At 36.1% G+C, this 25,132-nt stretch overlaps 2 protein-coding genes across 2 annotated transcripts in view; both read left to right on the forward strand.

Annotated features, from left to right (window-relative positions):
- The window catches only part of LOC120539519, a 69,683-nt gene extending 46,129 nt beyond the window's left edge, over positions 1-23,554 (forward strand). The window contains exons 6-9 of the mRNA XM_039769658.1: positions 6,894-7,163; positions 12,891-12,983; positions 13,367-13,387; positions 23,314-23,554. Of these exons, the coding sequence (XP_039625592.1) occupies positions 6,894-7,163; positions 12,891-12,983; positions 13,367-13,387; positions 23,314-23,408 (479 nt within the window). The 3' untranslated portion in view covers positions 23,409-23,554. The remainder of the gene's footprint in view (positions 1-6,893; positions 7,164-12,890; positions 12,984-13,366; positions 13,388-23,313) is intronic.
- LOC120539518 overlaps positions 1-25,132 on the forward strand; it is a 580,969-nt gene that overhangs the window by 119,240 nt on the left and 436,597 nt on the right. The gene's annotated exons all lie outside the window — the stretch shown is intronic.

Below are 25,132 nucleotides of genomic sequence, written 5' to 3' on the forward strand. Positions count from 1 at the left end.
CAATCAGAAACAGACTTCATGAGAGTGGCCTGAGAGCCTGACATCCTCTAGTGGGCCCTGTGCTCACTGTCCAGCACCATTTATATATATATATATATATATATATATATATATATATATATATATATATACATATAAAGACTGTGCTGGTAGATCACAATTCACCAGTATGTTCTCATGATTTTTGTGTTCTTAGCAAATACTGCATGTTTTTTTCCAAATTTTCTAGGCCCTTGTTAAGCTTTTTCCTCTGTAAACATTTCTGGCAAAAACTGATAATATTAACATTCACAAAATATCTGAATGACAGTGACATAATTGTTTTAGCACATATATTTTAGACCTGAGTTAAGTATAATCACTAGAGCTCTTTATAACACACCATTAGATCTGCAAATGCTTACAATCCAAAGAGAACTACAGCATTTACTTACTTGTTGCACAATTAAAAGGTTTATGTTACACTCAGCACGACTTCCTTGTTTTCTTTGATTCTTTGCTAAATATCTCCAAATTAGCATGACTCTCCACTGTCTTGTAAGTAATTTCCATTTTTTCAGTTCAATTAAGTTCAATGCACTTGCATATAGATCTCTTCACTACAGGCTGACTCATAATTCTTACACAAATCACCAAATATAAAATAAATAGTAAAAGCAGTAAATCATGCAACATTTATGCAAAAATAAGTCACATGCAGTAATAAAGGTTCAGATGTAGCAATCTCTACACTTTTTGGACTGTTCCAACTAAATACCAGAATTAAGCTAATACAAGAGAAATTAAGAGGACAGGAAAACAAAATCTCCTGTTTTCAATGTTCTTTCAGAAGTTAAAACTCTCTGAGTCTGTGGAATTTTTGAAGAAAAAAAAAGCAAACAAAAGAATTTTCTAACTTATCTAAGTCAACTTGGCAACCAGCTGCTTGTGAGATCCTAGAGCACAGTAGATGCTTGTCTCTGTAGCTGTGACATAACCTCCATTAATGACCAGTCTCTGCCCTGTAACAAACACTGCTGGATTACATCTGCTTCTAAAAGACATTGCAGTAAATAAGATAGGGATTTTTATATTTAATTACCTTGTTTCCTGCACATAAAATAATGTATACTCTTTGTAAAATAAATTGAAAAGTTTAATGCAAAGTTCCCTAATTCAATGTTATGTAATCATTATAAAGAATTATTTCTCTATTCATATTCAATCCCACTTCATTTAAATCAGCAGATCCTTAGCCTATCTCAGGATATGAAATATTATAAAAACATATGTATTAAATATATTAAGAATGCAATTAAAATTTTAAAAATATTTTGTTTATGAACTGCACAGTATGTACTGTAAGTACTTATTTAAAAAGCTTAATTCAGTTTTCACTGTACCTCAATTAAACTTACACTTTTAAACAGTAACTTAGTATTTGCATTATTAATATTAAAATATATTACATATACACTAGCTTTCATATATTTAGAGTCACACATGTCTTTGATAAAAATTGATACTTTTTATCAAGTTACCATTAACTTCAATTAAAAATCAAGTCAAGACATTACTAACATTACAAATGGCTATTCTGTCTTGAAACGACTCTCTTAGCTTATCCATAATTAATCATGATAAATGTTAATTGGTTATTAGAGAAAGTTTTATAATTGTGTTAGCACACCTAAAACCTGTTATTTTGTTCAAATAAATGTTCCTTCCATGGGTTGCAAAGTACTGCCATTCCTAAAATTCAATTCTAGGTTCAAAGAATGTCCAAAACAAATACAGCTTTTTGTTGTTTTATGAAATGAAGGTTATTCCATTGAAGATTTCTTACAAAGGTGTCCACTACTGTCCTGAGAGAAAATGGTAAACTGGATGTAATCAGGATAGAAAACAAAGTAGAAAATGCACAATTGCATATGAGATTAAAAAATGGATAAAACTTTGGAATCACTCAGACATTCACTGCCCAATATTTGTGTTCTTTGGCACTGTTATGTGCTGTGTACTCTTTAAGGTGATAATATCTGCATGTTATCACAGTTTACTTTTGTGACATCACAATTTGAAAATTTAGCAAAAAAAAAAAAAATGAAAATATTATTTAAAGAGTGAAATCCCTTGAGTTTATTGGTAAGGTTATTAAAATTGGGACATTTAGAATCAAAAGTCACGATTTAATATAGTAAAAAAAAAAACTTAACTATCAGGTTTTTCTAAGTCCTTGTTTTTACACATCTCATTATTTTAAAATTAGTGCTTAAATTAGTATTTTTCCCATAAGTGTTGTAAGCTGGAGGGGTGATCGCACCCCAAGAGGACACAGACGCCCCTGGGAAAACCCCTGAAACAGAGTCTACCTTCACATTGCTCCTTCCCTTCTCACTTACGCTATAACGCGTAATAAAGACCTCGCGCAGTACTCCGTTTACTTAAAAGTCTTGTGCAGCGCCTGTCGGTTTTGGAATTGATTGTTTTGCTTTTATCTTTCTCTCTCTCTGACATTCTCTGCTCCTAGCGGAACTGTCATCTCTGACTTGTCATGGAGCATGTTTACGCTTTTGAAAAAGAAACAAATGTTTGTTTGCAGTGTTTGAATAAAACTCCTGCTTTCTACAACCTCCTGTGTCTCTGTGCAAATCTGTGACCCAAGCATGACAGTGTATTCAATTTTTTTTAATGTTATAATTTTAAATCCCCATTCCCTTGTGGTAATAGACAGCAAAGAACCAAAATATGGCACTAGTGGCATTGTTCATACAGTAGAATGTTTCACCGAAACATATTCACAGATGACACTGGGTTAAGGAAATGTGCTGAGGGTCTGAAAAGGTCCTTCCAATGGCCTTAGTTATACTTCACAGCTGAGTGTAGTAAACACATATGGGGGTAAGATGACAGGCATATCCTGCTTTCCTGTTTTAATTCCATGATTAATGACACACTCAATAAATGTATCTTAGAAACACTGTCTAGATCTCCAAGTTTAGCACCTGGAAATTCTGGAACAAAATAAGCCATAATATTTTAATTTAACAAAAGGAGGTCTTTATTAGCATTAACACTGATCCAGAACTTTTACACTAAACTCCTGAATCCACAATTAACACAGCACACACTCTATATAGCTTGAAAATCTTCCCCCACTCTTGCTATGCCATAAATCAATCTCAAACTGCTTAATTTATACCAAACAAGAGTTAGGTCATGTCTGGTAAATTTCTGGTGATCCTTACCTGACAAACATTTATCAGTTTTATTGTTTACAGAGATCATTAATTGTCTTATCAGTAACAGTCTGTCCTTAACATCCAAGATACATCTATAACAAAAAGAGAACATAAGTCACATCACCTTTATATGACAGTAATGACCGTCCATGGAAATATTCTGTACGTATGATATACTTAATAAGTACCTATAAAGATGCAGATTTGGTTAAAACGTGAAAAAAATAACTAGTCTGGGACAATTTAAAATGCATGAAACCCAGTTCATTACTTATTGTTAAACAACAACATATATTTTCCTAGTAACAGGATTTAAAGTTAACAGAGGAGAATGCAAACTTAAATAGATACAAATCCACATACTGTATACATAATTAACACTGTATTCATATACAATATTGAGAATACAGTATATTCTTCCACACAATAGTGCACATTATGTCAAATTTACAGTATGTTATTTAGTCAGTCAGTCAGTCATTATCCAACCCGCTATATCCTAACAGAGGGTCACGGGGGTGTGCTGGAGCCAATCTCTGTCAGCAAAGGGCTAGGCAGGAACAAATCCCGGGCAGGGTGCCAGTCCAGCGCAGGTATACTATTTAACAAGTTGTTTTGTGAAATTTAGAATCTTTGATTTATAAATGTAATGAAGGTACTGTTTTTTCTTTTCCATAATCACCTTCTAATGCTGTTTTAAGATTTGCTTGCATATAATGTGAAAAAGCACCTACTGTTGTTATGTCTATTTGTTTGTCTTCATGAAACAACTCAGCTCCCCATGGACCAATTTTGTTAAGTTTAATTTTTTTTTATTTTTCAAGAATATTTGTCAGGAAACTTCAGTGTTTATTGAGACATCCCAAATACAATGAACTGTACAATTTTTTTTGTTTCAAAACTACTTTTGAAAAGTATTAAGGAATATTTGAATTTGTTTGCCTTAAAACATTTCGCATAACTTCAATAAAGGAGAAGTTTATTATTTCAACTGTAATTTAAGAGATGCTACTTCAGTTTGCATATTTTGTACGTTACTCATCTACTATGCACTCTTGTCAGTATAACACATCAGAAGAATGACACACTGAGTAGTAGCTCATGTCTGAATGTCCTGTCTGTATAAGCAGTGGCTTGTATAAAGCTCGGACGCACTAAAAGTCACTTCTCCTGGTATTTGAAATCATGCCAGTCCAGGGGCCTCATGCATAATGCCGTGTGTAGAATTCACACTAAAACATGGCATAAGGACAAAAGTGGAAATGTGTGTACGCAAAAAAACAATCGAGATGCATAAATCTGTATGTACGCCAACTTCCACATTATTCCACTACATAAATCCCGGTCAGCGTGAAAAGTAACGCACGTGCATGTGCCTGTTGTCCCGTCCCGTCTCCTCTCAAAATGACACCTCTTTGAATATGCAAATCAATATAAACAGCCCTTAAGCTCATCGTTCTGTAAAAAGACAAAGGCAAAAGCACAGGGGAAAATAGAAGAATTTCAGCAAATACCAAGTCCCAGCAAGAATACAGCACGAGGCAGGAACAATCCCTGAACGAGGCGCCAGCTCATTGCTACCACTGTCCACCGTGTCCTCACATATTAAATTATTAAAAATATAGATTATTTAAATGATGTTAAAATTGTATCTGTAAAATGTAAAAAATCTTAAAAATTATATTGTCATCATATGTAAATACGCACCTTATAAAGTGGCTCAATTTGTGGTATATTATAACTGTAGTGCAGTTTACAGTGAGGTGATTGTACTAATAAATAAAAACAGTTCTACAAGGAGCACTTGATGGACTGATTGAGTGCGTTTATGGTTCTTGGGATGAAACTGTTTCTGAACCGCGAGGTCCGTACAGAAAAGGCTTTGAAGCATATGTCTTATGGGAGAAGTTCAATAGACAGTGTGCATAGCTGAGGCAGTGTGTGCTTGATGCTGTATCCCGATAATTCTCTTTCCGATCAGCTGCTGTAGAACTGTGATTCCACGCTCAGATACAGTGGGATAAATACTCTGAGTGGTGCATTGAGAGGAACAACGCTAAAGCAGCTATGGTATTTGGAATAATTGGGTGTTCCATGGACCATTATATTGTTACTGGTTAATTACAGTCAGATGCCTTATACTAATAAACAATATGTTGTTAATTTCAGTCTATTTGATAAAGCTGCGTCAGGGATGTGGATCTAAAAAAGAAAGGGAAACCACACTGGAACAAAAGCACTGCTTTGATGCTGGGTGCTGCCAGTTTGCAAAACCGAGCAGAAAACTTGCATACACCAAGGATTTAGCTTGCGTGAAAATGTGCATGGCTTTATGCCAAGTTTAGTTTTTATACATTGCAATGGGAGCGTGGAAACGGCGTGCGCAACATTTTTGTGCATACGCACCGTTTATACATGAGGCCCCAGGTCAGGTTAATTATGTTCATAAGTGTTAAAGTAAAAAATTCAAGCATAGAAAGTCAGCATTCACTTAACTTATATAGTCATTCAATAAAAAAGAAAATAGCTATGTAAGCGAAGCACTGCAAGCACAGAGTGAATGCACATGCACATAGTATTTACATTAGACTCAAAACAAACTGAAAAATTTATAATAATTCAATATTTCATTGACATTATAATTGTATTAGCAAAGTACCAGAATAACATGTTGTCCATCAGGGTCCATGGTAGCTAGAAATTTTAGTTTGATACTTCAACATAGATCTTCACTGTCCAAAAGGTACTTCTTTCAAAGACTGAATGCTTAAGAGATATGAACTGCAATTATTCGTAAACCACCCACAACTAAAAATAATCAATAGTGCAATGTTGTAATCACTTGAGTTGAAATCTGCCATTTATGAAAGCTATTTCAGCCACCACTAGCCTATCTGGGTTCTGTTTTTAACTATATGATGTTGTAAAATGGTACTAATAAACATGTATCTATTTTACCATCAAAATACATGTAATTACATTTTATTATCACTGTTATTTTTGAATAAGATTCATTGTTAATACATCAACTTTCAAAAACATCCCTGAACACACCTGAACATTATGCCATGTGTACATTTTCCTACTTCTTTTTTAATTTCAGTCTAGTTATCTGCAGCCTTGCAATGGAAACATTGAATTAATGAAATAAATGCAGGCTGGTATAATTTGGTAGTTTTAAATTTTAGTTATATATATATGAAACTAATCAAAGTGTGTAACATTATTTGAAGATATTCTTTATGCCTTTATTTAGCATATAAAGTGACAAGTGAATCCTAGCCTGGTCACTATCTGTAGGGTATATGCATGTTCTCCAGTTTATGTCTCTATTTGTCTCAATGTACTATGGTTTTCTTTACATAAGTAAAATGTATGACTTTAAAATATTTTCACTTGATGCTGCCATCATGACCTCCAGCTTCTTACAGTCACACAAATGAATGGAATTATAGTTAGTTCAAAATCATTGATTATTACTGGTAGAGAGTGTAAAGGGCTGTAGAAATACCATGTAATTGTAACATTTTTTATATTTAAGTTATTACAAAGGTTTTATTTTTCTTGGAGACATATAATAAAATAAAGAAGGCAATACAAACATAAAATGAAATTAAACACACTGCGAAAATTGCTAAAGCTAGTGTGACTTATATAAATATTATTTTTCAGATATTCCAAAACCAGAGATTTCTTTCTATGGTGAAAATAAAACTTCAGTTCTCTGTATGGCTCCTGACAATGTCACTGAAGTGCTGTTCAGTTTGTATCAGGAAGGAACAGAAGAACAGCCTGAGAGTAAAAAAGCTGAAAAGAATCAGAACTTTGTCATCTTTGAAACTTCAAGGCATGATGGTGAGAAGTCCCAAGACTACTGGTGTCAATTTGAGTATAAGGGAATAAAATCTCCTATAAGTGATCAGATCCACACAGATGAAGGAGGTGAGCATGGCTTGACATTAATAGTAATACTTTTAAAATATTTATTATAGATTTTTAATGAAGTGTATTCTTTATTTTGATTATAAATATTTTTACTACAATATAATTTCCAGTCAAGACAAGAATATATTCCACCCTGTTATCCAACTGGCATTATTCCCAATGCTACCCTTTTTATTACAAGGCAAGAGTCTACATAGCAGATCCTGTGATAGCCAGGTTGCCTGTGGCCTTGGCAATTACTTGTACCCCGGTCACCAAACAAGCAGGGCTGGTGCAGTGTAATTATATTTAAAATATTATCTGTTTAAAGACATAAAAAAGTGTGGTGCAAGTTTCCAAAAAATATATAGTCCAATATAAAGCAGTATCAGCAAAGATAAAATCTATCAATAATAAAGTTCCAAATAATGGGCTAAAATCCACAAATAAAACTCACAAATATTAGATTAACTTTACTCTTTCTCTCCTACAAACCTAGAATGTCTTTCTGTCTCATCTTCCCACTCACCCTTCAGGTCTTTTCAGCCAGGATGAGATTCATTTACATTTTTTTTTGTTGTTTTTTTATTTCCTGTTTTATTTTTTTAATAAAATAAGTGCTGACCATTGATTGATATTGTGGACTTACTGCCGATATGCTAATGAACAACAGTATTGGATTTTTCAAAAACAAAAAACTATGTATTGATAAGAAATGTAGTATAATCAGTCTATCTCAGATTTACTGTTATATGTGATGCATTCCCCATCTGCCGAAGTGATTGACAATGCTGTGTGATATTATTCTCAATTTCTAAATGTGTTTGTTTCACCAAAGGGACCCCCTACCCCTGTTCTTCATATCACATTCGATTCACAAAGGGAGAAAAACCTCCTCTGTTTAAATTTTGTCACTGAGTCGTCAAAAAACTTATAAAGGTAAAACACTAATCCAGGGAGACAATTAATTCGCCATTGCAAAGTGGTTGAGGAAAATCAAATGCAACACTTGCTACTTTTGATCACGTGCTGCTTTTATCAATGCTCTTACTTAAAATGTGTGAGTGCTCATGAAATCATCTTGAGTAGTGCACTGGCTGATGAGAATTGTAGTCCCAACCTTTTCATTTGCATAAGTAGCAGATAAGATGAACATTATAACAATCTAGACAATCTAGATGAGAACAGGCCATTCAGTCCAACAAAGCTCACTAGTCCTATTCACTCAATTCTTCTAAAAAAACATCGAATGTAGCTTTGAAAGTCCCTAAAGTCTTACTGTCTACCATGCTACTTGGTAGCTTATTCCAAGAGTCTATGGTTCTTTGTGTAAAGAAACAATTCCTAATGTTTGTGTCATAATTTACCCTTATTAAGTTTCCTACTGTGTATCCATGTTCTTGAAAAACTAATTTCAAAATAAAAGTCTTGATCCACTGTACTAATTTCTTCATAACACTTCAGTCTAGTCACCTCTTAATCTTCATTTGCTCAAGCTGAAAAGGCTCAGGTCTTTTAATTGTTCTTCATAATTCATCCCTTGTAGCCCTAGTATGAGCCTGGTCGCTCTTCTCTGGACCTTTTGTAGCACTGCTATGTCATTTTTGTAGCCTGAAGATCAAAACTGCACACAGTACTCCAGACGAGGTCCCACCATTGCATTATAAAGCTTACGCATAACCCCCTTGGACTTGTACTCCGCACATTGTGCTATATAACCTAACATTTTGGTTGCTTTCTAAATCACTTCTGAACATTGTCTAGAAGTTGATAGCATAGAGTCCACTATGACTCCTATGTTCTTCTCTCAAGGTGGACTCACGATATTCAGACTGCCCATTGTGTATTCAAACCTAACTTCATATGTGTAATATGTTACATTTACTGACATGATATTTCATCTGCCACAAATCTGCTCAAGCTTGTATGTTGTCCAAGTCCTTCTGTAATGATTTAAATGGGTAATATATATTAACTATCTTTCTTACAAGATCAGTTGTGTGAAATTCACTACTCTCACATCCACAGTGCCAACCAACACTTGCTAAACTTTTTTCTTTGAGTTTCCTCAAACTTTGCTCCTTTCTCTTCACTTCAGCAGATGGCCTACATTTGCATCAACTGGCATGCCCCATTTCTCTGTGACATTGCTGTCAATGCTCTGGCAAAATTGTTAGAACAACCTACTCACTACAGCATTATCAATGACAAGTATCACAAAATAAAAAAAAAATGTGGCAGCTAATTTCTCTTTTTTTGACAATGCCTCCAAATTTCAACTCAAATCTGTCAAGTCATTTTTTTGAGAATTTGGAATATTTAGTATTTCTTTTATCCTAAATATGGATATATAGAAATGCCCATTTTAGTGGATACCTAATTCCCTAGATATACCATCCTGCCAAATTTCATCTTTTTAGATAAATGGGAAAAGTGTTTGTGTTGATGAGTGAGTCAGTCAGTCAGTCAACTTTACAGTACATACATATAGGTATTAGTCCTTTATATTACATGACAATGCTTATTCTTCATACAAAACATACAATTTGTTTTTCATCCTTTCTGCTTTGCCGAAACATAGATAAACTGTTTTATTAGGTATGTGACAAGCTTTGTGATGCATTTCAGCAATGTTTTTGCTAGCTTTCCTGAAATTTGGAATGCAACAAAATTGTACTATTGAATACTTTACATTTTTTTAAAATTTACCTAAATGAAATTAAATTCAAATTTTAAACATAATATGAGAAAACATTCAAAAAATATTTTAGTTCCTTAGTTTACCTTTATCAGTAGCATTCTGTTACAGAAAATAAAGAAGAGTCTTGAGCCATTATAATATATGAGCTCCAAGCATGGAAATCCTTTATTTAAACTTCCTGATTGAGACCACATTTGTTTTGTTTAATGCAATATGACAAACTGAAGAAATCTAACAGAAACCTTCCTTTAATCAGCTAGATTAATTTCAAACAGATAATTCCACATACAGTATACATCTGGTATAGGACAGAAACACAGCTTTGTTATTAAGTGTTAACTAAAGACCAAAAACAGAGTAATGGGTCACTACCTGGTTAAGATAAATAATACTTCTTATACAGAATGTAAAGTGTTATCAGAGTACAAAATATAAAGTTAAAAGCTATATATGATCAAAATTATATGCTATATATGATTTAACTTAAATGTACTGGTAAAAACGGCATTTGTTCTAGGTAAACAGGAAGGCAGCTTCAAGTAAATTTTTGTCTTACAATTAAGAGATCACAAATAAAGCTAAAATGTAATGTACATTACCATAATGTACATTTCTAAAATGTATTATAAACTGTGGCTGGCGCCCTGTTCGGGGTTTGTTTCCTGCCTTGCGCCCTGTGTTTGCTGGGATTGGCTCCAGCAGACCCCCGTGACCCTGTAGTTGGGATATAGCAGGTGGATTATTGGATGGATGGATGGATAATTTATACAATTGTTTTTGAGAACGAGTCACTTTATCCATAATCTATTCTTCCTGTGCATTCCTCTGCATGTCAAATGTAGAAGATGTGCATTAGTGCTCTTTACAAATGTGCTGCTTACATGTCATTCAGAGGGGACAGAACCTGCATTTGGTCCTTTTTCTGCCTACTGATTGAAACACTGACAGTGTGAGCCAGGGAGGCTCCACTTAAATGTTTCTCATGCTTGACCAGCTGTTGATGGTTTTGGAAAGTGTTGTGTTGTCTCAGTGTGTGGATTGACCAGGACTTTACTCAAATGCTTTAAGAATACCCTCCTCAAATTCATTGTTTTACTGTTCCAATCAACATATTAGGAATTTTGCAGAAAAGGACATTGTTAGAAATTGACTTGATATGGCATGAGGTGGTTAAATGTTAGTCTTGTGCTGCGTGAGGAATGTGGCTGTGATCTGGTTGTCCAAACCTCCATTTGTTGCACTGCAATGCAGGAATATCTATGACTGTCTGCCTTCACTGCTGCTCATTGTATCATCTTTGTGCTGTATACTTGCTTGGAAGATTGAAGGAGGTTTCGTTTATGCCATAACTTACTGCTTTGTTTGGCATGTACTGCATGAAATGCCAGTGAACATACAAAGGAAGTAATTGCTCGTCTACAGTCATGCGATGCTTATGATTGTAAAATGGGGGCAACTTTTCACCTCATTTATCCCACACATCCTTTTTTGTGCCAAGTTAGTTATATTATTGCTAGACCTTGTTTATTTGCTGTCAAAGTGTTTGATTCTGGAAAACACGTGGAATTTTTCCAATGACATTGTAGCTTGAAATATTGCCCAGTCAGTGTTGGCATGCTTCTTCACCATTTGATTGATTATACCAGAAGTTAGCAACTTAATGTTGGCTTATAGGTGGATCTTGATAGTATTTGGCAAAAGAGAGATTGACATTATTATTCATTTAAGTTTATGTTTACATTAGTTTTCAAAGAAATGAAAATTCTTTATGGCACCACCAGAACTTTCCTGTCAAAAAATACCACTGCTGCTCCAGCACATTGGCCCACAAGGCACCCCCTTCTTGCTCTTTGACACTGTTATGTAAATATCTTTGCCAGATTGAGCTGGAGATGGTGTTATTTCATTGGGTTGCAATATCAATGAGACATGCATAGATTCTTGCTGATACCACATGGTTCTCTGGAAGAAACAACAGGTACAGTTGTGCATCATCAACATAACACTTATAGTACACCATGGACAGAATAGTAAAGCTTATTGTGGGGGTGTACAGAGATAAGAGAAGAGGGCCAAGAACAATTCGTTTTGGGACACCACTTACCACGACACATGGTGTGATGTGACCACAATGTACAACTCAAAAAATTTAAGGGCAGTCCCAGTGATGCCAAAGTCAGAGAGATGGCAAGAAGTATTGACTCCCCTTCTAAAATAACTTTTAATTTCTTATTAAAGCAAAGCTTTTTTGTTTAATGCAAACTTGTTAATTATACTAATTGTTTGCCATTTTACTGTATAAATATTCCAAGTGCTCAATCCATTTAATTATTCTTGGTTCTTAATTAAGTTTTTTTTTCCTTAAAATACAATGTTTGCAGTTTTTTTCTCCCTAAGAAATTAACTTCTTTTATCATGTTTCAGTTCCTTTTTTTAGTACTAGGGTTTTGTACCATGTTAGCCATTACGAATGTAGAGAAAAGCCAAGCAAAATGACACCAAGATCTTGCCTGAAGAAGGGGCCTGAGTTGCCTCGAAAGCTTGCATATTGTAATCTTTTTAGTTAGCCAATAAAAAGTTCCTTTTTTTGTAATTGTTTTTAGAGAGAAGTTTTTATTTTTTCTTTATACATAATCCTTTTTTTATCATTATTCTTCCATTAAATGGAACATCCTTGTGTTAAACCAGTCTGAAGTGGAAGCCTTAGGCATTGAAAGAAGTTTAAGATTTATGAGTTTTGTTTGAAATTTTATATACATTTTAGACACTTTCAAAAGTGTTTAGTTTTTAATGAGATTTACGTATTTAAGAAATGTTAATGTATTAGGTTACAGACCACTCATTATTTGCTTTTAATTTCTTTATACAGCAAATGTTAATGTTACTCTAGCATATATATTAATTGGCCTAAAATTTTTATATTCCATGTTCTAAGTCCTAATTTCTGTAGAGAATGACACTCTTGTAAATTGGAAAGTTGTTATTATAGTTAAGAGTTATTTTTGAACAAGTAGTGGTGATTGTTTATTTATTTATTTTTTTAGAGTCTCTTGAAGCTCTTCTTATCAGAGGAATCTTAGCAGGGTTATTTTTTATTACAGTTGCTTCACTTCACCTGTATACCTACCTGAAGTGCAGTAAGTGAATTTCACTTTTATATGCTGTCACTTAGGATCCAAAAAAATATTAAGATTTCTTCCTTCCACCTACTAACTGATGTGTTAATTACCTGAAAAATAATAAAAAAAAACAATAATTCCAAATTGGCCTTGTGTGTACGTAGATGTGTGTGTGAATGAAAGAGTGAAATGTGATGGGTTGTCGCTCTATCCAGAACTGTTTTCTGCTTTGCACATTCTTTCTGGATGAGCTCTGGTATCCCATGACTGTGAGTTGGATTAAGAGATTTTCAGAAAAATAAATGAGAAAGTTAAAGTGTGTATATTATTTGTATGTCATGTTTAAAATTTATTGCTTGTGAATCTAAAATTTTACAATGTATTTGTGTTATTTGTTTTAGGTAACAGCATATCTTGGAAAGGTAAGTCATTTTATAAGGTTAATATTTTCTCTCTATTTTTAAGCCTTAAATATTTTGTGAATGAGAATCAAAAACTGAAAAAAATATTATAGTATTTAATTAAAGTTCATGTTTAATTTACATGTGGCAATAAACTGAAACTTGAACTGTAAAAACTCAAGGTGTAACTCAAAATCTGGATGAGAAAGCCTAATGGAAATGCTTTAACGAAACTTGACTTAGCATGTCTCATAAAATCCTGCAGTATAAATATGGGCTCATGAGTTTGAAATCGGACGACATTCATCAAGAATTTACCATTTAATATTTTTAAATCTGCCATTTTAATTCAAATTTGCAGAGGTACACATTATGGAGACAATATTTTGTCTGCATATATGATGCTGTATTATTTTCAAGTAGCATACTTCACCAGATCACACCTTTACAGACATTTTCAGTAACATAGCTACAATAACTTCTAAATCCACCAAGTGGAGCAGTGAAAGCTTGAAAACGCATGTGGAGCATTTGAGCTGCTACCAGAAAATACTCAAATTCAAATCCCAGTAAAGGTTCAGGGACATTTTTTTTTAATCTTTAATTGAATGTATTAAAATCATGTAACGTTACCTACAATCAAGTCAAACTTAACAAAACTAAATTCAGAGTAAATTATTTGCATGGCTGCCTTCCACTCCTTTTCTGAAATGTTGTGTGAGAGATCCTTTTCCCACTGTACTCTGGGATCTTTAAATGGATGGCACTTTAAAATGGTTTTGTATATTATAGAATGCTGGCTGAAATAGGTGGGAGGTGAAGAAAATTGGGCAGATTTCATTTAATGAAGTATCTAATTTGGAGATTGTTGAAAAATTGTTGGTGTTGATTAGAAGCTAAATTTGTAGTGCAATTTTTTGTAGGATGCAAAGACATTATTTATATACAAATCTCTAAATTATTTGATCCCATATGTTTTCCAAAGATTACAAACTGTGTAAATTTGAGAGGGTGCAAAAAGGTGGTTATCATGAAGAGGTGCCACAGATAAAATATTCTCTAACTTGAAGTGCTTCCAACATTTGTTCCATATTCTGAGTGAATATAGGACAATAGAGTTGTTAGTACATTGTCGATACCTTGTATTTACAGGTACAAATCAGGGAATATAAAGATCTACTACAGGATTTAATTTCTATTGCGAACCAAGCTAGTGTGTGTTCATCTATTTGTGTCAATGTACAGGTTTTTATAGCTTGTTTATTTGCTGCCCAGTAAAAAAATTGACAATAGGTAGTCATGCCATCTACTGATTTAGGTCATTTTAGTATCACCCTTTGGATGTGTGGATATTTCGAATTACAAATAAATGAAGTTATGATTGAATCTAATTTAAAAAAAAAATATTTGTTAATGTGGTAATGTTTTGAAATAGAAACATTAGCTTAGGAAGGATAGTCATCTTTATAGCATTAATTCTCCCTTCCTGTAAGATGGAAGGTAGACCATCTATTCACATATTACGTTTTTCCAAACAGACAGCAAAATTTTGTTGAAAAAGAACTTTATATTTACTTGTGATGTTTACCCCCTAGGTATTTAAACTAATCTGCAATGATAAAAGGGAATGTGTCTAATCTAATGGTGTTTGCTAGAGAATTCACTGGAAAAAGCACACTTTGTTCAAATTTATTCTGACCTCAGATATCTTTTGAAATTCTGCTAGTGCAGTTTTAGGGCAGCAGGCACAGAATTTTGTGGGTCTGATATATACAGTACTATATCATCTGCATATAGTGATATTTTCTCTTCAAGCCCTTCTCTTAAAATCACCTTCACCTCTGTTACATTCCGAAAGTAAACAGCCAATGGCTCAATGGCGATTGCTAATAGCAGTGGTGACAAGGGGCATCCTTGTCAAGTACTGCGTTCTACTTTGAAGTAGTCTGAAATAATGTTGTTAATACAAACTGAAGCTTCTAGACTGGTATACAGTAGTTTGATCCATGCACATATGTTTAAGCACATTTTTGCAATATGGTGAATAGATAGTCCGATTCCACCATATCAAATGCATGTTAGACTTTATGAGTGAATATATTACATTAAATAGGCATTGAAAATTGGAAGCCAAGTGTCTGCCTTTAATAAGTCCAGTTTGGTCTTGTGATATTACTGATGAAACACTTTCTCAATTTCTAGCTAGAACTTTGGAGAGTACTTGACATCATTATTCAGAAGTGAGATTGGTCTGTATGATGTACATTATAATAGGTGCTTATTTATCTTAGGAAAAATTTTGAGGTAGACTTTGTCTCTGGCTTCTATAAATGTTGCTAATAAAAGGGGAAGTAACTTAATTTAATTTTTTTTATAAAATCCAGCAGGATGCTTTCCCACTCTGAAGTGAGTTTATAGCGTTGAGTACTGCACTGAGAGTATCTAGCTGTGGTAATCGTAATAAATCAAAAAACGCATTAGATTGTGTCTTGTATTCTTTGAACTGTGTTGGATATCAGGACTTAAAGTAGCCTCTTAATGCATGCATTATATTTTTATGGTCAATGATTTTTATCTCCGTCTGTGTTTGCGATTACTGATATTGCATTGCAAACTTCCTGCTTATGGATTTGTTATGCTAAGATCTTATTGGACTTTTCTCTGTGTTCATAGTAATGATGTCTTGATTTAAAAATGAGTTGTTCTCTATCTTTTGTTGCCAAGAGGTGAAGTTCTGATTGCAAAGCCTGTCTTTTCCTAAAAAATGCCCCATTTGGAGACCAGGGCCCTCATGTATAACGCCGTGCGTAGAACTCGCACTATAATGTGGCGTAAGCACAAAAGCCGAAATGTGCTTACACACAGAAAAATCCAGATGCAGAAATCTGTGCGTACTCCACTTCCACGTTCTTCCGCTAAATAAATCCCGATCAGCGTGAAAAGTAACGCTCATGTACGCGCTTTGTGTAACGCCCCAACTCCTCCCAGAATTACGCCTTGTGATGTATGGCCGGCTGTTTATCCCGGCCAATAACCCCACGCTGCCAGGTGGAGCCCTCCCTGCAGTATGGAGCTGCCCCGAAGACCAGCAGGGCATTATGGACATTGGAGTCTTTATTCACAGCCCTGCTGGATACCATGGGGGCCGCCAGGAGTCGCTGCAGGGAGGCCCAGAGACTATTTGCTTTACGCCTAGGAAGTACGTCATAGTCACATGGACAAAGAGAATAATGTGCTTCCTGGGTGAAGAAAAAAGGATTTTTTATCTGACCCGGAAGTGTTCCAGGTCACATGGACAGAGAGGGTGAAATGCTTCCGGGTTGAGCAGTATAAAGGACTTGGGAGTTGGGAGGCAGGGTGGCTAAGCGTCTGGGAGTTGAGAATTGGTTATTTGAGTATTGTTTGTTTATTTGAGAATTGTGGAGAGGAGCGTGCTTTGTGCACATTATTATTATAATAAATAGTAATTGGACTTTTTATCTGGTGTCTGACGTGTGGTCTGAGGGTACAAGGGTGCGAGAAAACCCTAATCTGTCACAATTGGCGTAGCCTCGGCAGGATTCTCTGGCCGTCAGTTTGGCAGAGAACCTGAATTTAAAAATTTTTTATTGTGGACAGAATACCCCAAGGAGACAGCATCAAGACACGCAGAAAAATCGCCAACAACTCTATTTTCAAGTCCGTAATGGGGAAGAAGAAGATAAAGCAGAGCGCCAGCAACAGCGGAGGTCTAGCGCTCGACATTGCCTGCGCTCAAGACGAGCCATGGAGCAGCTACGCGTTTCGAGAGAGGTTTCCGGAGGAGGATGTCTCCGACGAGGTATGTGCCAGGAATGTACTTTACAATCTTTTTAAATTAACACATGATGTTCCATGTACATACCTCCCAGATGTCCATCCGAAGGCTCTGCGGGAGGCAGAAGACAAACCCGAAGGCGATGGTGCGCTCTCGTTCAGGCAAACGAGCAACCCGAAGGACTTCCGCATTACGGATGCCGGCGAGGGACACGGGATGTACCACGAAGGATTCCAGGAAGGTGACGTTCCATGTTCAGCTGTTTATGGCTTCGACCAAGAAAAGACAGACTTGATTTTTCCGAAGGGGAAAAGGGAGACGAGCGAAGCACAGCTCTCCCTACAAAAAGGTAAGGAGGTCTGGGAAATGACTGATCGGTCCGTCGATAAATTGAGACAGACAGATCGCAGTCAGCCAAAAGCGGCACCACAGACCTCCGAAAAGAACTCTAAATCCCAGGCTCCCTTGCGGGACCTGTCTGAGCATGTGCCAGGAGTGGGCGTGCTTATTGGCTCCCAGCCGGAGGGTAAGGCTAATGATGCCTCAAGCATGCCTCCGGTTGAATTAAGTAACTTTTTGGATGTGCACGAGCTGGAGAAGTTGCTTCAGCCTGTGCACAGTTTTTTACAGGTGGTGCAAACAATCCAGACGATCATTGCAGACTTGAGAGGAGCGGCTGCAAAGCCTATGAACAAATTAAATGAGTACCTGCGGCGATTGTCTCGGGAGCCTCCTGTCTTAATTGATTTGGCGGTACAGGTAGGTAAAGCCGGTACCGTATATAATGAAATAGGGATGCAGAGTGACATGGGCCCGCGTTTAATCCATAGCGGGTGCCAAGTGGATGCATGCCCTACAAGAGAGGCCGAAACGTTTACAGAGCTGGATGGTGCTGTCTCTTGGAGCGATTCGATCCTAAAGACTCCGACCTGTGTTATTAATAAATCCAAAGGGGTACAGACAGGGAAGGGGCTTTCTTTTTCTCATAGAGAGATCCAGACTGTCGACAAACCCCAGAGTAAGCAGGAGATCCCAAAAATAAAATGGGGCTCTCCCTAACATGAAGGAGAAGGGCGTAAATAGCACAGAGGCAGCGGAGGAACCCTCCTCAGCGAGAAAAGGGACAGAGACAGAGTTCCCCGAGTGTTTCCAGCGTCGCAGAGGGAAAATTCCGGGAGGACAAAGGCGGTGTTACAGATGCCGACGGCTGGGCCATATTTGGCACAACTGTCCCTGGAGGACAGGGGATAAAGTGGATTATCATTCTGAAATCCCCCTAGGTTCTCCAGGGACCACTTCGGAAGGCACAACCAAGGTCCACCCAGAAGTCCTACCTGGAGGAAGATATCCCTCGCGGGGCTCGCCGCTTCGAACCAGGGTTCTTCACTGGGGGGGGAGTACTGTGATGTATGGTCGGGATGAACAGTTCATCCCGGCCAATACCCCCACGCCGCCAGGTGGAGCCCTCCCTGCAGTATGGAGGTGCCCCGAAGACCAGCAGGGCATTATGGACATTGGAGTCTTTATTCACAGCCCTGCTGGATACCATGGGGCCTGCCAGGAGTTGCTGCAGGAAGGCCCAGAGACTATTTGCCTTACGCCCAGGAAGTACGTCATAGTCACATGGACAAAGAGAATGATGTACTTCCTGGGTGAAGAAAAAAGGATTTTTTATCTGACCCGGAAGTGTTCCAGGTCACATGGACAGAGAGGGTGAAATGCTTCCGGGTTGAGCAGTATAAAGGACTGTGGGAAATCCCAGACGGACGAGTTGAGTTGGGAGGCAGGGTGGCTAAGCGTCTGGGAGTGGAGGATTGGTTATTTGAGTATTGTTTGTTTATTTGAGAATTGTGGAGAAGAGCGTGCTTTGTGCACATTATTACTATAATAAATAATAATTGGACTTTTTATCTGGTGTCTGACATGTGGTCTGAGGGTACAAGGGTGCGAGAAAACCCTAATCTGTCACAGCCTCTTTGAATATGCAAATCAATATAAATCGCCCTTCAAGTGCAGCCTTCTGTGAAAAGACAATGGGAAAAGCACGGGGGAAAATATAAGAATTTCAGCGAATACCAAGTGGAGGCAAAAAAAAAACGTACTATTTGTTTAATTAAACTGTAGTATAATCAACAAAAGGAAGTTGATTGAGTGACATAGCGTGATGGAGAAACTTGAAAGCTCACGTTCACAAAATCACACAGTGCTGGAAATAAAAAAGAAGTCACATATCAAAGTCGCCGTGAAAAGGCGAGTTGTAGCCCACTGTCTGAGTGTCATATGAAAGCTTATTAGGGTACAAAGAAAAAAAAAGGCAAACAGTGGGGAAAAAGCATGAAATGTCAACTTCAATCTCGAAATTTCCACTTTAATCACGTAGTTTATTTTGTCATTAAAATAGAACATCATAAACTTCATCTTAAAATCGTTTAATTAACCAGCTTCTCAAATCACATCGTAATTAAAGTAGCACGTTAAATGCTTTGTTTTGTATTTGATCTTTTATGTGCTCTATGTGTGTGAATCACTACTTGCTTCTTAAATCGGCTCTCTTCCTCCAACTGGACACAGAATCCATTACATTCGTGATATTCCAGCTCTCTGAATAACTAAAATACTGAGATGTATACGTGATATCATTTTTATGATGATAGGAGTTAAAGCACGTTATTATTCATCAGTTTCATGGCGCAGTGATTGTGTGAGACCGTCGATGAAATAATTTATTGCAGCAGTACTCATGGATGGCTCTATGTCCAATAGAGAAAGTCCAATGTCAATATGGTATCTTATGCAAGGTGGATGGCTACATCTGTTGTGGACACTGCATAGCCGCCTTGTGCTCATGACACAAGCATTATACTTTTGCCGAAATTTGTCGTTACGTTTTTAGCTGTGTTGTTATTTTCTCTTTCTTTTTTATATTCAATATATATCGGCGTAGCGCCACTGCAGTACTTGCTTTTCTTTCCCCAAATACCCAATCACCACACAATCAGCTCAGTAATAGAAGTTAAGCCATCTGTAAGCTTAGAGCGTCGATTCTTCAAAACGTTTAAGGAACATTGAAATATCTTTGTAGTACATGTTTAATTATTCTATCCTTCACGACACTCCCAGTGAAGAATATAGATTATTTAAATGAAGTTAAAGTTTTATCTGTATAATATAATAAACATATTTTGCTGCATTTCACCTTAAAAATGATATCGTCATCATATGTAAATACACGCTTTATAAAGTGGCTCAGGTTGTGCGATATTATAACTGTAGTGCAAGTTTACAGTGGGGTGATTGTACTTATAAGTACAAACAGTTCTACAAGGTGCAATTGATTAAGTGCATTTAAAGTTCTTGGGATGAAACTGTTTCTGAACCGCAAGGTCCATACAAGAAAGGCTTTGAAACGTTTTACCGTGGCTGAGGCAGCGTGTCCTTGAAGCTTTATAGCATACCGATAATTCTCTTTCTGATCAGCTGCTGTTGTGATTCACACTCAGATACAGTGATATAAATACTCCGAGTGGTGCAGTGAGAGTAATATGGAAAAAGATGATCCACTGTGGCAACTCCTACCGAGAGGAGCTGAAAGAAGAAGAAGAAGGTGCAGTGAGAGTAACAACGCTAAAGCAGTTATGGTATTTGGAATACTATGGCTATTCCCTGGACCATTATATTGTTGAAAGTTAATTACAATCAGATGCATTACACTAATAAACAATATGCGGTTATTTTCAGTGTATTTATAAAGCCGCGTCAGGAAAATAAGGTGTAACCACACAGGAACAGTATCACTGCTTTGACGCTGGGTGCCTCCAGTCTGCAAAACCGAGCGGAGAACTTGTGTATGACAAGGTATGAGGTACCGTGGAAAAGTGCATGGTTTTACGCCAAGTGTAGGTTTTATACATCGCGATTTGAACGTAGAAAAGTTCTTACGCAACATTTCTGTGCGTACGCACCGTTTATACATGAGGCCACTGGCCTTTTCTTGATCTAATCTGGTAGTTTCACTGATTAACTCTTAGGCCTTCTTGGTTTCAGATTTTAGGTATTTTTGTGGGAGAGATATGAAATAATCTGGTCTCTTAAAAATGCCTTCAGAATTTCCCAGATTATTCCTGCAGAAACCTCTGGTGATGCATATGTCTCTAAAAAATAATCAATTTGCTTGGATATAAATTCTGTACAGTTCTTATCAGCTAATAACAGGGGGTTAAAACGTCAGCTGCGAGATGAGTATGTGGGGAATAGTGATTTGAGTTTCATGATCACAGGGTCTTGGTCAAATATAACAATAGCATCATCGTTTTTGCAAGATTTGATCGTGGGCTAAAAATTGTTATTCTATAAAGAAATGATCAATTCTTGAGTAGCAATGATGTTCTGGTGAGATGAAGGAAAATGGTCTTAAGTGTGGATTTATAAATTTCCATTGGTCTGATATGTTGTAATCAGTTAAAAATTGTGTTATTATTTTTGCAGTATTAGATGTTGTCACCCGTGTAGTTGAAGATCTATCCAGATCTGAATTTAAAACACAATTAAAGTCTCTGGCCAGTATGATTTTATGAGTGTTCAAGTTAGGAATGGATGCCAATACATTTTGGATGAAGTCTCTATCATCCACATGAGGTGCGTAGATGTTTAACAAAATCACTTATTTAATATGCCTAATGGATTAACCAACTCTGTCTCCTACAGTCCCACATTTTATAGCAACATCTACTCTCTAGTATACACAATACACATTTCTGTTGTATTCAAGTTAAAAACATCTACCATTGCCTACAACAAATAAAAATGAAAACATATATTTGGTTATGCAGTCTCAATAACAATTTTTGGAATTTTATAAATCTAGACCAGAGTGGTATTTTAGTTCTTGAAAAAAGGATATGTTTGGCTGTTTTGGATTCCCTAAGTGGCACCCAGTCAAGGGCGTTTCATCCCTTGCATCCCTAAATTGTGTTAAGTGGGTGAGAGACCAATCTGTGATTCTTTCATGAACATGTGCTTCTTGATCATTTACACCTTAAATTAACATGCAGATCATATCTGAATTGCATCCTTGTGTAATTTAACTAGGCTACATTTACACCTCCAATTAAAATAAGTTTGCATTGTGTCTGATAGAGATCAGATGGCAGTGACCCCAAAACGTGCACCACACTCATTCTTTGAAAGATTTAGAAGTTTGTTGTTTGGTTGCATTAAGATAAGACATTTGGAAGTTATACAGTTTAATTCCACAAATACCCATGTTCTTAATTGTGAATAAATGTAGTATATATGTTTTCCCCAAATGGCAAGTTTTGTAATGCACCATAGTATCTTTGGGTATCTTTCTAAATCATAAATAATAGACAAAAAACAGCATCCTTCTAAAAAGAAGCAAAAAGTGAAGGAGATGGTAATGTAGTTACAAGTATGAAGATACTTCATAGTGATAATCAGCCTAAATCTGTGTATGATATTCTACAATATACATAAAATGATACTTTTATGTAAAAATGCATGGTTAAATGGCTATTTAATGTGTAAATTTGTGCTTAAATATTTTATTTCTATTAAAGGCTGTACTATGTGCAGTAAACACTACAGTAGTCATTCCTTTATAATAACACTTGGGGCTGTCTAAATGTTAAGCCACAATAAACTGTGCAATGTATGGAAAAATATACAATATACTCTCACAGTTATAATGTTAGTTGGTGTGACAGGGGTTAACTGGCAAAGAAAAAATGTCACACTGAAATTATATAGAAAGTTACAAACATATATTTTGCACAAAAAAAAAAACAATTTAATGAGAACATATCAAGGTGTAATGTGCAATACAAATGTCTGTTAATATGAGGCTCCTTTTTGCTTGTGTGATTTCAGTTTCATGTTAACTGTTTTTATTGTGATGTCACATATTTTTCTTTAAATTTCAGTCATCTTGTTTCTATAGTACGTTGCCTTTTTCTCTTTTCTTCGCTTGCTAATTTTTTCTGTGTCCACCCTCTTCCCTGTTTGCTGGAATAGTTCTTTTAAGATTGCGAAACGCCTTGCTGCAGTTTGTTTGATTCAATTTTTCTTTGTATTTTTAAGCATTTGGATTTATTTTCTTTTGATTCATTTTCTAATCTTGCTTGTTCTAATACAGGCCCATGGAGTACCAAAGACTTTCATCACTATCTGAGACTATTTTTGCAACAGGAACATGGCAGGAACCAACACTGTACTGTGGAACAGAAGTGATAAATATTAAGCTACTTATCCAAAAAAATAAATAAATAAAAAGTTCATCTACAGAGCTATAAGAGCTATTAATATTTAAAGATATTAAGAAAGCAATGTGACCTGAAAGATAAAAATTTGAGGAAGAGCACAGCTTTACGATATAAAAAGAGGTTTAATCCAAAAGTGTGTACAATTTAAATGAATATAAATAAATAAATGCTATATCTTTAATCAAAAATTACTTGTTCAGATGATTTTGTTGTCTGTGGTATGGTAATGACATGTGACATGTTATGGATTTAATTTGCATCTGAAATTTTATAAATGGAGAATGTTTGAACACATTATGACAATGTTTGGCATGTGAGGTGTTTTACATGGTCACTGATTAGACTTTGCTAGTACATATAAAAGACCAGAAATATGAATCTACTCTCTATACATAAAAGCCTAAGCCTAAAAGTGCAACGATTTTGTGCAACAATTTTATGTCAAGCTTAAACTTTTTTTAAAACCTACATATATATGTTTGGTATCATTATTTTTAGAATTTATCGAACTTTAATGTGATGTTGTTAGATTTTCAGATTCTTATTCCATTTTTAAATTAGAAACTAAAAAATATCAAGAACTTAAGTCTTGCATGGTGGGACTTTGTGTCAAAAGATTTAACCACTCCCGGGCTGGAAATAAAAAACAAAGTGTAGGAAAGCTGCTGTATAGCCTTTTAAATGTTCAAAGCGCCACTCGAGATGCAGATCACGTGGCACAGTAGCAGCAGTAAGCCAACAGCTGATCGAGCAGAAAGGAGGTAAAAAAAAATATATTTGTTTCCCATTGTATCACTTTTTAAGAAGGGGTTTTGGAGGAACGACCGCGTCTCTTTGGAGTGCGTTCATCTGCCTTCTTCACAACGTGAGCCGCAGAGACGCAAATTGACTGGAGCATAGTGTAGGCCGGGTGGGTTGGCGAGCAAACCCGTTATAAATTATAATTTTTCTTCTGTATATTGACAGATTTTACTAATATTCTGGCTGCAACAGGGAGTTGGACGCCAAAGACGCCAGGGTGACTTGCCCCCATAGAAGCTGTCACAGGCTAACAATAACCTTATAATTAGTATGGCCTGATAAATTTCTATTTCCTTTTTATAACAATCTGTAGTGCAATGAATCAAAAAAACTGAAACATGTTAAAAAGAAGTGGGCGGCGCGGTGGTGCAGTGGGTAGCGCATATTCTCCCCATGTCTGCGTGGGTTTCCTCCAGGTACTCCGGTTTCCTCCCACAGTCCAAAGACATGCAGGTTAGGGGCTTTGGCAATTCTAAATTGTCCCTAGTGTGTGCCTGGTGTGTGTGTGTGTGCACCTTGTGGTGGGCTGGTGCCCTGCCTGGGGTTTGTTTCCTGCCTTGCGCCTTGTGTTGGCTGGGATTGGCTCCAGCAGACCCCCATGACCCTGTAGTTAGGATATAGCGGGTTGGATAATAGAGGTATATTGAAAAGAATGTTTAAGCAGCTATGCTGTTTAGCTACCACCCAGTGAATTAAATATTCCAAAATATATTTATATTGTTTAATTTTGCACCAAATGCTGTATTTCTGTATCTTACATTGTTTGGAGTTTTCAAGATTTGTCACAACAGGCACTAAAGTAACCTTCCACAATCTTAACCAATTTATGTAAATGATCAGATACATTACCTGTTTTTGTATTTAACAGTGTACATAAAGGGTGCAAAAGAA

This window comes from Polypterus senegalus, chromosome 11 (assembly GCF_016835505.1).
Source record: "Polypterus senegalus isolate Bchr_013 chromosome 11, ASM1683550v1, whole genome shotgun sequence".
Lineage (NCBI taxonomy): Eukaryota > Metazoa > Chordata > Cladistia > Polypteriformes > Polypteridae > Polypterus > Polypterus senegalus.